At 53.6% G+C, this 13,963-nt stretch overlaps 1 protein-coding gene across 8 annotated transcripts in view; it reads left to right on the top strand.

The window, feature by feature from the left end:
- The window catches only part of LOC116946199 (RNA binding protein fox-1 homolog 1-like), a 191,884-nt gene that overhangs the window by 98,386 nt on the left and 79,535 nt on the right, over positions 1-13,963 (top strand). For 7 of the 8 annotated variants that reach the window (XM_032961166.2, XM_032961168.2, XM_076069887.1 and 4 more), the window contains exon 2: positions 9,777-10,112. In XM_032961166.2, coding sequence (XP_032817057.2) covers positions 9,777-10,112 — 336 coding nt within the window. The remainder of the gene's footprint in view (positions 1-9,776; positions 10,113-13,963) is intronic. The other variant, XM_076069888.1, reaches the window with a different exon arrangement.

Raw genomic sequence — 13,963 nt, 5'->3', positions numbered from 1 at the left:
GTATCGTTAGACTCGGTACTGGCGCGATGGTGCCTAACGCGACCAAGACGATAAACACGATCCAGGCTCAGTTACTGCACTGGCTTCAAAGCTTGGTCTCTGCTCTCTCGATCTCTCACCTGCAGAGTTTTGGCGGTACGACGTGATCCTCCCATAGTACCCCCCCTCCCGCCACAACCCCCCCCCCCCCCACAGTTCTCTCCCATCTCCTACTTTCACACCTCCTTCCGCACACCCCCCCCCCCCCCTCCATGTATCTCCCATCCACCAACCACCCCAAGTCCTTCCATTCCTCCCACCTCTTATTTTCCATCCACCACCCTGAGATATCTCTCACCTTCCTACTCCCACACCTCCCCTCTTTATCTCCCACCAGCCCTTCCACCCACCCTCCTTGCTCCCACACGCTCCATCTCCCACCCACCCTTCCATCCTCCCCCCTTTGATCCCCCACACCCCAGGCTGTAATTTGTCAGCCTCGAGGTGCCTCCCCGCGCGCGTCACGCAAACACGGGGCGCTGTTTTGTTCGCTCTCAAACAAACTCGCCTCGTGGACAAACATTCCGAGCTGTTTGCAAACAATTTGCTTACTCTCTAAACAACGAAGGGGAGGGGGAGCGACGCGTGGCGCAGCGGGCAGACAGAGCGCGCGATCCGCCGAGTTGCAAGGTCATCATAGTTTCATGGTTTAGTTTCATAGTTTCATTTATTTGGTATAGCCCTGTGAGCCATTCGGCTCTTGAATCGGGTGCAAACCGCAATACACCAAAAAACAAAAACACGAACAAGAAAACATCTCAGAGTGACTTTGTGCATGTGCAAACAGAAAATCCAGGAAAAAACATCAAAATATTCCTGAAATAGCACCGTACACCAACGCTGTGTGCAAAAATCCCAGTGGGATGCAAGTCAAACAACAACAACAATAAGAAAACTAAGATGAAGGCCATCAGTCTAACTCCGTACTACAATAAATAAAAACATGGCCAAACAAAAAAAACTTTTAGAAATCACCAAAATAAAGCCATAAATGCAATGTAACAGTGATCATAGAAACTGTGACCGAATTTTTAACAATAAGCTTCATAAATAACATGTAACACCAAAACCTAGCTGGCTGCATGAGTCACTCCACAAACAACAGGAGCATCAGTCGGAGTATCACATTTTTCAATGCACCTTAAAGATTAGCACACTAAATCAAAATACAGATAATACTTTGCAGCGGTCATCCGGACCGAAACATTTTATTTTATTTTAGGCCACTGAATAGCAGTGGCAGCTAGGGGTGTGCAACTCCTCTCGAGCAGTTTTGAGTGAAGATCTCATAGGTAGCGATTCAAGTTGCAGTTTATTGGCAATGGCATTCCAGACCCTGGGGGCATCAAAAGCAAAGCCCTTCCTCCGGTTTTTATACGGCAATAGGGAATGTGAAGCTGGTAAATGAGCGAAGACCTGAAGTCAAATTTGTTCTTTGAAACAGAGAGGAGATCCAGCAGGTAGTCTGCGGAATTTTTTGTAAGTACATCGTGAATAAATAAGATCTGGTGCACAAAGCAACGAACATTAAGAGATGTCGTCATCATCAGCCACGATCGATCCACTGCTGGATGACGAAGGCCTCGCCTCCCCACACAATCCGTCACAATCTCTCGCGATCGTGCCATGGAATGCTTCAACGAGTAGCTTAATCACCAATCATCATTATCATCCACATCATGCAGCCAGCTATGGCTCTACGATTTGGTGTTACATGTTATTTATGTAGTTTATTGTAGAAAAATTCGGTCACAATCCCTGTGATCACTGTTACGTTAGTTTTTGGTGATTTGGAAAACGTTTTTTTGGTTTGGACATGTTTGTTTTGTTGTAGTACGGAGTTAGATTGATGGCCTTAATCTAAGTTTTCTTGTGGTTGTTGTTGTTGTTGTTTGACTTGCATCCCAATGGGATTTTTTGCACACAGCGTTGGTGTACGGTGCTTTTTTCAGGAATATTTTGCTGATTTTTTTCATGGATTTTCTGTTTGCACAGTCACATAGTCACTTTAAGATGTTTTTCTTGTTCGTGCTTTAGTTTTTTTGTTTGTTGTGGTTGCACCCGATTCAAGAGCCGCATGGCTCACAGGGTTATATCAAAATAAATAAACTGAAACTGAAAATAAACTGAACATCCGTCAAAAACGAGCATGTATAGTTCAATGTATTCCTCCAGACAGCTCCATAACCCTTGGACAATCAGCTAGGCCAGACAGCTCCATAACCCTTGGACATCTGCTAGGCCAGACAGCTCCCTAACCCTTGGACATCTCCTGGACCAGACGGCTCCCAAACCCTTGGACATATCCTGGACCAGACGGCTCCCAAACCCTTGGACATCTCCTGGACCAGACAGCTCCCAAACCCTTGGACAATCAGCTAGGCCAGACAGCTCCATAACCTTTGGACATCTCCTGGACCAAACAGCTCCCAAACCCTTGGACATCTCCTGGACCAGACGGCTCCCAAACCCTTGGACATCTTCTGGACCAGACAGCTCCCTAACCCTTGGACATCTCCTGGACCAGACGGCTCCCTAACCCTTGGACATCTCCAGGACCAGACGGCTCCCTAACACTTGGACATCTCCTGGACCAGACAGCTCCCAAACCCTTGGACATCTCCTGGACCAGACGGCTCCCTAACCCTTGGACATCTTCTGGACCAGACAGCTCCCTAACTCTTGGACATCTCCTGGACCAGACAGCTCCCAAACCCTTAGACATCTCCTGGACCAGACGGCTCCCTAACCCTTGGACATCTCCTGGACCAGACGGCTCCCAAACTCTTGGACATCTCCTGGACCAGACAGCTCCCAAACCCTTGGACAATCAGCTAGGCCAGACAGCTCCATAACCTTTGGACATCTCCTGGACCAGACAGCTCCCAAACCCTTGGACATCTTCTGGACCAGACGGCTCCTAACCCTTGGACATCTCCTGGACCAGACGGCTCCCTAACCCTTGGACATCTCCTGGACCAGACGGCTCCCAAAGCCTTGGACATCTCCTGGACCAGACAGCTCCCTAACCCTTGGACATCTCCTGAACCAGACGGCTCCCAAACCCTTGGACATCTCCTGGACCAGACAGCTCCCTAACCCTTTGACATCTCCTGGGCCAGACAGCGCCCGGAGGAGTCTTGAGGAATAACTCGTGAATCTAGTTTTTTTTTGCGAGAGGAGTAGCAGGGAGAGGTGATGGTGTGGTGGGGGGTGGGGCAGTTTTCACGCAACAAAAGAGTGGATCTCTCTCCCAAGACGGATCCTGTCAGCAAAGGGCCGACTGCAATATGTTATAACCTGTCTCCTTCAATCTGCGTGCTTATTTATTTATTTTTAATCTGCACCGTATACTCACATGCTCCTTGGTGCCCGTGTCTCTCCATCTCTCCTCCTTCCGCCCAGAATCTAGCGGTGGAGGCGAATGACAATTGAGGGGGCGGGGTGTACAGGGCGAGGTGGGGGGTGGGGGGTGCATTCTGACACGTGCGTCTGACTTCCCTCCACGTGGGAATTGTTCTATTTTGGTAGAGGGTTTTTTTTTACACGGGTGATGGAAGGGGGTGGTGGGGGGCAGTTGGGGAAGGATTTGCGTTCATGTCGTTCGTCGTCGTCAGCGAGGAGGATTCTGTTGTAGTTCACACGGTGGCGGCGGCGGTGGTGGTGACAGTTGCCGAAGCGCACCTTGCCTGGCACAAGAACCCACGGGCCGATGTCAGAGTCGCGTTCCGCCGAGTGGCGGCCGATCGTGACGGTGGTGCGTACGATTGGCGGTGATAATTGGCGGCGCAAGGAGGTTGATGGTGATTGTGGAGGGTCTAGAAGTTTGGTGGTAGTGGTTAGTGAGGTGCGCGAGAATGGAGGGTTGTTCACGTTTAGAGCCCCCCCCCCCTAGCCAGGGCACCCACACTCATCCGCCTCCGCAGCGTCAGGCGTTGGACCAACGTTTTTTTTTTTCCAAACCCATGCCAACGTCGGCCCAACGTTGGCACGTTTACTGGGTGACGGCTACGGGTGTCTATTTGATGCGCTCGAGGCTTCCCGTTGCGTGGTCGCTCGGGGCGAGAAGTTGCCGATTGCCTCACATTCGTTTGAAGGCCCCATGTTCCACAGTCACGCCGTGGACTCGTCTTTGACCTCGTGCCCACGAAGTGTGGAGGAGGCACCGCGTCTGGCCCGGGTTGCGCGCGCTGCGAAATTGGGTTTTTTGTTTTTATTTTCGTCGCGCTGAGCGTGGAGAGCTGTGGAGAGGAGATGCGGTCAAGACAGCCACAGGCGAGGAGAAGGTCTTGAGCCTGGACTTGTGCACGGACAGGGACGGCTGTGGGTGATTGTTGTGGGTAAGGGATTTTTAGACCCCACTGCCCACCCCTGAGGGCAGCAGGAGAAAAGAAGTGACCTCCCTGTTGAGCGGAGGTTGACAGTTTTGAGATGGCTTATCAAAATCACTGCCCATGTTAATCGGGGTTAAATCGTATTAGTTATCAAACTTTTTGGAAATTACAAGCCACGTTATTGATTACAGTTACTTTACTTTCTAGCAAACTTTTTAAGAAATAGCTCGTGTTAACTTTGCGTTCAGGCGAACGGTTTCATAAAATCGACTTGCCCTAAACCGGTTTAAGTAGGGAGGAACCCAAAGATCGACGTTATATCAACATAATTTTGAGCCCTCGTAAATCCACTCGTGGATGATGCTCCCCAACCTCCCACTCACCACAACGCCGCCGGATTTTCTGCCATACTTCACCACGCTGGTCGTAATTTCGGTTTGGCGCGTTGGCAGCGCGCCAAACCTGCGATCGGCATGGCTGGCTAGGTACGGTGCGAAAGGAGTTCAGCATGCATACATACAAGTACACTTTGAGTCATCACGCGCCACCGATGCCATTCATCCGGGTGCCGGGTATCAAAGCCGTCGTCGGTGTAATGCGCCGCCCACTGCCTCCACCCCTCAAAATCTCAGAGCCGGGATGAAAACACGACGGATGTTGCAAAGGGATGCGCTCACACCCGTTATCCCCGGTGACACTTGCACACGGGGACTAAGTCTCACACGCGCACAAAAGAGTATGGAAAATTCCTCGTGTTCAGTGGTGGTGTGCGGCGGGGGGTGAGTGGGAAGGAGGAGCGGGTTTACGTTATCTTGAATTCCCACGCGGTTATAACCGATCCTGGTGCACGCGTGTTGACGCTTGTGCTGTGCGTGCCAGTGGCACAACGCGGTTGGCATAGGTCCTGATGCAATGAATGGAATGGGGGTCCCTTGTTCAATTTCCTCAGCTTCTCGTACCACACGTCACCTATTATTACTGCGAAATACCACCCACCACTGCCACACAGCAGCCAACACTACCACACAGCAGCCAACACTACCACATAGCAGCCAACACTACCACACAACAGCCACCACTACGACACAGCAGCCACCACTACCACACAACAGCCACCACTACCACACAGCAGCCACCACTACGACACAGTAGCCACCACTACCACACAACAGCCACCACTACCACACAGCAGGCAACACTACGACACAGCGCCACCACTACCACACAACAGCCAACACTACCACACAGCAGCCACCACTACCACACAACAGCCACCACGTCCACACAACAGCCAACACTACCACACAGCAGCTACCACTACCACACAACAGCCACCACTACCACACAACAGCCACCACTACCACACAACAGCCACCACGACCACACACCAGCCACCACGTCCACACAACAGCCACCACTACCACACAACAGCCACCACTACCACACAGCAGCCACCACACCACACAGCAGCCAACACTACCACACAGCAGCCACCACTACCACACAGCAGCCACCACGACCACACAACAGCCACCACTACCACACAGCAGGCAACACTACCACACAGCAGCCACCACTACGACACAGCAGCCACCACTACCACACAGCAGCCAACACTACCACACAGCAGCCAACACTACCACACAACAGCCACCACTACCACACACCACTACTTCACACAGTGGCGAGGTTGGTATGGGTCCTGGTGAAAATAATTAAATGCACGCAACCCCCTCCCCCATCCCTCCACCGAGTCTATGTCCTCTGGTACCTGGGCAGCCCCCCCACCGCCCTCCCCCTCCCCCCGCACTTCGTGGCGCAGTTGCACCGCCTGCACACTCGATAGCGTAGCGAATTAATTTGCAAGCCACCGCACATCAGGGATGGCGCGTGGCTCCCGCTTGCTGTCAATCGGCGGAGTAGGGGGGTGAGGTGGTGGGGGGTGGGGCGCTGTAATGGTGAAACTGTTACGATCCATCCCTTCCCTACTCGCCGATGAGTACCGCACGCAATAGACCTCGCGTAGCGACGGCATCGGAGAGACGAGATCGATGTACGCGTTGTGCGCGCGTGTTCCGTGCATTGTCCCGAGTTGCACACACGCGGAGAGAGAGAGAGAGGACGCAGGGAATGGGGAAAATTGAGATGAAATGTCTGGATGGTTCTCTGTCGCCGTTCGAGATTCATCTTTGGTCTCGTTCATCAAAAGTCGTAGTGATTCCGCAACATTGAAGCTGTTATCATCTCCTGTTTACAACCTTAGCCCGTGGTGTAAATTACACATTCCTATGACGGGGGGTGGGGGGGGCGTGAGGTGTTGGGAGGTATATCCACTGTGACACCATTTTGATTGAAAGCTTTCGTGACTGCAGGAATTCATATTCTTGGTTCTTTCGGTAAAGTCACGTGACTTTACCGAAAGAACCAAGACTATGTGACACCATTGTTGAATGACTCACAAGGTGGTGCTCGTTGTATCGACCCCCCCCCCCCCACTGGAGGGATGATAGGCCGAGTCAATCCCCCAAGGCCAAATGTAACATTTGCATATCATTGAGGTGCTATTTGCATTCATCGTTAATAATTGATTCTGGGGATCGAATTTAATTGGCGGATCGATACAATGTCTACTAGGCACGTGTTTGCCGCGTACTGCAACAGGAGTAACTCGCGCGTACGCACAGGGTAGGCGAAACGCGTGAACATTGCGTGGACTCAGAGGTGGCCGGGTGGCACTACAGAAAGTGGGTTGACGATCCACCTTGGCGCGTGCCACTTACGCGCTATCGCCTCTTAAGTTAAACAAAAAATAAACCGCATTAACGGAGGAGGATGCCTCGCGTGCGTCGGCGTTCAACGTCTCGGTCCACGAATGAGAAGGAGGTTTATTGGTCGCAATTTGACAAATTCATCGGCACTTATAAATAATAATCGTGAATACTCAAAATATTCTTGTAATCGTGACATTCCGGTCGGGTGGTGGAGGGGTCACTGACAAAAATGTTGGCGTAAATTAACAGGCTGGTAGGTATCTCTGCGTGCTCTGAAGAAGGGGCAATTGCCCGAAACGCCCCCTCAAATGTAAACAAAAAATATTACTGCTCTCACCACAGAATGCTGCTGTTGTTGTTGACGAACGTGTTGACTTGTTGTTGTTTGTGCGTGTGCACCACCTGGCAAGGCAGCAGCAGCACTAAATCATTAGATGCATGTCGGTCATTATGTATATTACAGGTCGAAAGGCAGCGGTGGTACAGTGGTTAACCCACCCCGCTGAAACCCCAACGACCTCAGTTCAATTTCAATCCATGGTGAACATCGTCGCTGGTGATATATGCCAACCGGTCTTGGGCCTGCCTGCTCACCCCATACCCCTCTCTCTCTCCCTACCTCCTCCACGAATCCTCAATGGCCAGGGTGGCGAAGTTATTTAAATACATTAAAGAAGCATCATGACGTCACCATCAAGATCATTTATGTAAACATTACGTCTGCCTCCAAACGAGCTCTACCCCGCTCGCGGAACCAAGCTCTCATCTAAGCCTTCCGCGTTTAGAACGTCCCTGGCCACAACGTGCGGGCTAAAATCCCCCTATTTCGCATTGTCATATTTTTCTACAAACGTGGAATGCGGACGAAGTTGTCAAGGTTGATGTCACGAGCCGTCACTACGGCACGCGCGAGCGAGCGAGCGCGCGCGCCCGCACGCACGCGCACAACAGCGGCCGTTCGTTTAAGTGATCTCCGAGAGGCCTGCTAATGGCAACATTTCATAAATTATTGACATTTGTGCGAGAGCAAATAAATAAATAATCGCTGAAATGAAGGTCGCTCGTTATATTGCGGTGGGGAGAGGAGGATGGAGGAGGAGGAGGCGAGATGCGAGGCGGAGGGGGCAAAGCGAAGGCCGTTATCTTGCCAAAGGTGCTGAAGGGTGTCAAGGCCGAGGAATACAACGCGCGGACGAGCGCGAGAGAGAGGCAGGCAAACACAAAGACCGCCAGGCGGACACACAGGCAGACACATCAGCATACAGGCGGGGGAAAACAGACAGACAGGCAGGCAGTCAACCGACAGACTGACATGCTAACAGGCAGGCAGGGTTAACAGACAGAGAGAGATTGTCTGACAGACATGCAGACAGTCAGTAGATTTGATAGGCAGACCCAGGCTGACGAACATACCTGTAGGTAGGCAAGCGACCGTACAGGCAGACGTACGCACTGACAGACAGAGAGTTAGACGGACAACGCAATAGACCCGCAGACAAGCAGATCGGCAGACATACAACTCAGCAGAAAGACGGGAAAACAGACACGCGGACCGACAGGCAGACAGGTAGTCATACGTACAGGTAGCCGGACGTGTAAGCACACAAGCAGGTTGAACAGACTCACAGAGAGCATCACAGGCGCGCCGCCGACAGACAGGCAGGCAGACAGACGGTCAGGCAGACAGGCAGACATCTCAGGCGCCGTGGCAAAGCCGCGCTCAAAGTCTCCAGGGGTGGGAGGGGCGCCTAGGGGAGCGGCGGCCGATCTCGTTGCCGGCTACGGCTGCCGACTTCTCGTGGTGCCGGTGGCGGCTGTGGAACGGCTTCGCTTCCCCTAGCGCGCCACGGCGCCCGTGTGCGATGTCATCCTGCACACGTGAGGCTGTCCGTCTCCGTGCGAGTGCGCACCGCGCTAATGAACCACCACCCCCCCACCACCTCCACTCACCGGAGTTCGATTCCCGCTCGCGGTCAATAACGCTGCCGAATATCTGAACCGGTCCCGGGCCTCCCTTAGGTCGACTCAGCCTCAAATGAGTACCTGGTGCGGTGTGTAAACATTGTCACTGGAGAGACAAAGGCGGTCGGGCGTGGTGCTGGCCACCCACCCCCTCGTGTACCGTTCCGGCCTTCATAGGTGCCCGCTAACAGCACTTGTCCATATCAGCCGAGTCTATACGGAAGATCGCGTTGGCAATCAAAGTGTACCTAGCCTGGCACAAGCGCTGTGGTGTCCGTTATGCATTTGTATCCGAGTTGAATTACCTCTGCCTGTGTGCGCACCGCGGACCACTGCACCACAGCTCCACATCGATTTATTAGTTTGTGATAGTCAACAGAATTACCTGCTCAACGCTCATGCTATTGTTATCTCTGCTCCTCGCCCCCCACATCATTTTGTCACTCTGCCCCCCACTTCCACTCCCCATCGTTCCTCGCCCCCCGCATATTTTGCCACCCTTCCGCCGACCTCCATCCACCACACTCCCTCCCGCACACATCTGTTGCCATCCCACATTTCCTCCCCCATCCCCCCCCCACCCCGACGGACCCTCTCTCTCTCCCCCTCCCCTATCCATCCACGCTACTCCCCAACCGCACCACCCCACCGCCCTCCCGCGACCGTAAAGGGAACGCAGGAGCCCCCGCTGCCCCCCGAGCCCATGGCGCACCCGTACCCGTCGGGACAGTTCGCGGCGCCGTCCCAGAACGGCGTCCCCGCCGACTACGGAGCGGCTCCGCCACCGCCGCCGCACGCGGCGCTCCCCCACGGCGTCGTGCCGGACTACGGCTCCGGTCAGCCCGGCGGAGGCGTCGCGCCTCCATCCGACCACGACGTGGCCGCCGCCCTCTACACGGCGTCGGCGGCCGCGCAGCCGCCCCCGGCGTCGCATCACCACCACCACCACCAGCAGCAGCAGCACCATCAGCAGCAGCAGACGGCGCAGAGCAGCGGCACGGTCACGGTGAGAGAGGAGGAGGGAGGAGAAGGGAGGAGGAGGGAGAGGTGGAGAAGAGGTGGGAGGGGTAGGGAGGAGGTCACGGTGTCCGCGAGAGATGAGTGCGGAGGTCACGCCGCGTAGCGTCCGCTCGCTGCTCCAAGGACCACGAGGGGCAAAAGCCAGCGGTCATCAGCTGCCACCGACTCAGAAACACAAAAACAAAGACCCACCCCACTCCCCCCCGTGTAGCCTGAACAGATTGTTGGGGCAAGTGCTGTTAGCGAGCACGGATGAAGGCTGGTACGACACACGAGGGGGTGGGTAGCTGGCACCACGCCCGACCGCCTTTGTCTCCCTCGTGGCGATGGTTAACATCACACCGGGTCCTCATTTGAGGCCCCGTCGACCTAGGGGATGCCCGGGACCGATTCAGATATTAGTCTATGGCTCTCTGTGCAAGTCTGTGGCTTTATGTGTGAGTCTATGGCTCTCTGCGCGAGTCTATCTATACCATACGTCACCACGCCGTTTAATAGTGTAGGCATTATGTCACGTGTACCATATTTTCAAGTAATTTTCACTGTGAAAAAAGTCCATTCAAATTTATGCATTGGCCAATAACGCTGTGACTTTAAAAAGAAAACATATTTAGGAAATGGCTCTTCTCCAAAGCACTCGTGAATGACTCACGTTGCTAATCAGTTCGTTTAGTTCGTTGTGCTTTTGCGCCACTGGCAACGCAGTGCCACCGAACAATTTGTTTAGAAAGGTAAGAATGACTCGTACAGGGGCACGTCATGTTTAGACGGGATGACGGTCGAGTCTAACCACGGAGTGTAAGCCAAAGGAGAGAACACACCCGAGAAAAAATCACGTCCATCGTGGAGACGGAGCGATGAAATCAACTCGCGTGCACTGTGGCTGCTGTGTGGATTGTTGCGTCGCAAAACCGCGAGAGATGCCAACGGCTGTGGGGTGGGGGAGGCAGGTTGGGTGGTAAGCTGTCATCCAGCAGTGGATCGATCATGGCTGCTGCTGCTTCTGCTGACAGTCACGTGTGTGTTGTCTGTCTTTCCTTGCGCGTGGTAAATTGGCGAATGTCGTGCCATCGTTGCTACGCTACGATCTATGCGCACGCGTCCGTTGGCACGTGGCCGCGTCTCGCGGAGTCGATCAAAGCGACGCCCTCCGCCCCGGGGTGGCCCAGGCACCCGCGCAATCGCGCCTCCGCATAGCACTGTTCAGCGACGTACGGTGCGATAGAAGTTCAGCATGCATGCGTAACTCGCACGGCTTGGGGAGGTCTTCATCCAGCAGTGGATTCGGCGACAGGGCCGCAACTGTGTTCCACAAGGGACACGCTGCGCGTCGATGAATCGATCAGCATCGACGATGACACTCACCGCAACGCCGCGCTCGATGGCGCCTGTCGAGCGTCGGGCGCGTTGGGTCGCATCGCCACGGCTACGCTCGACGATCCCTGCAGTTCTCAGGGCTCGTTGTCAGGAGGGTCCTGCCAAGTGTGTCGCGGTAGCGAGGGGGTGCTATGCTGCGTGTGCGCGTGTGTGTGCGTGTGATCCAAATTTGCGTGATGATTTGCAGGTGGCTTTACAGCGTCGGAATGCTTGGGACAATCCCAGCGACATTGCATTGTATTAGCTGTGGGAGGAAACCTGATACCCCGGAGGAAACCCAGACAGAACAAGGAGAGAACATACGTACATGCGTACACACAAACATACAGACAAACAGGGGTAGAACATACAAACTCCACACGTAGAAAGCCCCCCCCCCCCCGAGTTGGGAGTCGAACCCGGGTGACTTGTGGCTGTGAGGCACAAGTGTCAACACCCGCGCTGACGCCCGCCCCGCCCTGCCGAATCATCCCGGCAGACACTAGAGGCGCTACCATTCACCACCAAATCGTGACTGCAGGAATTCATATTCTTTGGGTCTTTCGGTAAAGTCACGTAGATAGGTTCAAAGAAAATAACAAACTAAAAACTAGGACGTTTCGATCGCAACACACGCGGTGGTCATCAGGAAAAGGATGACGGCCGCTTGTGTTGCGATCGAAACGTTCTAGTTTTTTGTTTGTTATTTTCTTTGAACCTATCTACGTGACTTTACCGAACGAAACAAAGAATAACATTGACAACTCGTCAACACATTGCAAAATTCTTGCGATGCTGCTGCTGCCTTGGCAGTTGTGCACAAGCACACGTGACAGGAAAACGTTGATAATCGGCGACGTTTCAGGTCATGACCCCTTCTTCATCGCATATAAAGTTGTTTTAACCGCAATATTAGATATATTTTTTTTAAATCGACTCGCAAAATAGGCATCTTTACAATGCAATGGAACGGATCAGTCCACCGCTCAAACGCTCGTCAAGCAAACGCGACTGCTGCCGAGATGTTATAAACGCGTTCACGCAACAACAACAACGTCAGCGGACTTCTCGGTCACTTCATTAGGTCATAAAAGGGTGCCCAGCGTCAATGTTGATCGCAGCTCCGCGTTCGCGAGGCGGCGCGCCCCCTACACACGCGCACAAGGAGAGCCTCCCCACCGAGATCCTCTCGCGAATGGAATATGTGGCTGGAGCGAGTGGAGCGGTGGGTGGCGCAGTGGTTGACGCACTGCGCTGTGAAACCCGGCTCAGTCCTACGGTATTCACCGGATCATTAAGACGCCCCCCCCCCGCCATTGCCCCCAACCCCCCCCCCCCCGATGGTGCGTCTTACTTTCCGGACAATACGGCGGCTAGCATCAGTGGCGAATTGATATCTGAACCAGTTCTGCCGCGCTCCTTCCCGCTCCCCCCCCCCGTCCTCCCGCCCCCCCCCCCTATTTTACTAATCCGCATTGACCAAAGTGGTGAAGTATGATCAAGCAAATCCCCATTACCGACACGGCACCGAGGGGCTTTTGTCCAGCAGTGGATCTACGACAAACAAAGGGCAGTGGGTTTATTGTTTGGCTTCAGAAGGGATGCTGCTGCTGCTGCTGTGTAACGGGCATCAAGCTGGACTCGCTATCCAGAGGTCTGCCGGTTCCATCTCTCTTGATTAAACTGAGCACATTTCTTAAATCCCCCCCCCCCCCGCCGCCTCCTCCCCCGCCTCTGTCCACCCAGCAGTTGGAATGGACCACACAGCACTCGATCTATCAGTTGCTTGCGTGCGGTGGGGTACATTCTGGATAGGTATACCCCCCCCCCCCACCTCTTTCAAAGATATATGACTCGCGAATGGAAGAATAGACCAAATACCTTCTGGCGGCATTTCCACCAGCAAATGCCGTGAGCAAGCAAGCAAGAAAAAAATTGCAGGGGCCGTGCCTTTGTTTTGTTTATTATTTTTTCACATTTAATTTGTATACAGAGTCCAGATGCAAATGCATTCCCCTAAGCGCCGTACCAATATACACGCGCATCGGAGGGGGCCCATATATCCACACTGCCCGCGCTGATGCCACAATCCATCTCGCTTCGTCCCACACGCCTGAGCTATTCATATCGCTCCGTCTCAACGGTGGGAGTCGTCCTCTGGCGCGCGTTCTCAACTCTGACCGTTCCATCACCGTTCCTTGCCCATCGGCCAACCACCACCACCATCATCATCATCCATCCTCATTGCCGCGGTGTGTCCTGTGCCAACCCCCCCCCCCCCCCCAGCCCCCTTAACGGTACTCTTATTAACGGGCGATATGATTCAGCTAACGTGCGTTTGTCCTCCGATCCCCGTGTGCTTCCTCTGTAATTTAGAGATGACAAAGGTCATACAATAGTGCTGTTTTGAAATGTGTACCATTCTTACCGTCATGACGGGTGGGTTTAGTTGTAGTTATGGGTGGTTTAGTGGAAGTGTTG

This window comes from Petromyzon marinus, chromosome 26 (assembly GCF_048934315.1).
Source record: "Petromyzon marinus isolate PM22_M1 ecotype Great Lakes invasive population chromosome 26, UKy_Petmar_22M1.pri1.0, whole genome shotgun sequence".
NCBI lineage: Eukaryota > Metazoa > Chordata > Hyperoartia > Petromyzontiformes > Petromyzontidae > Petromyzon > Petromyzon marinus.
This window is presented reverse-complemented; position numbering and strand designations above follow the sequence as displayed.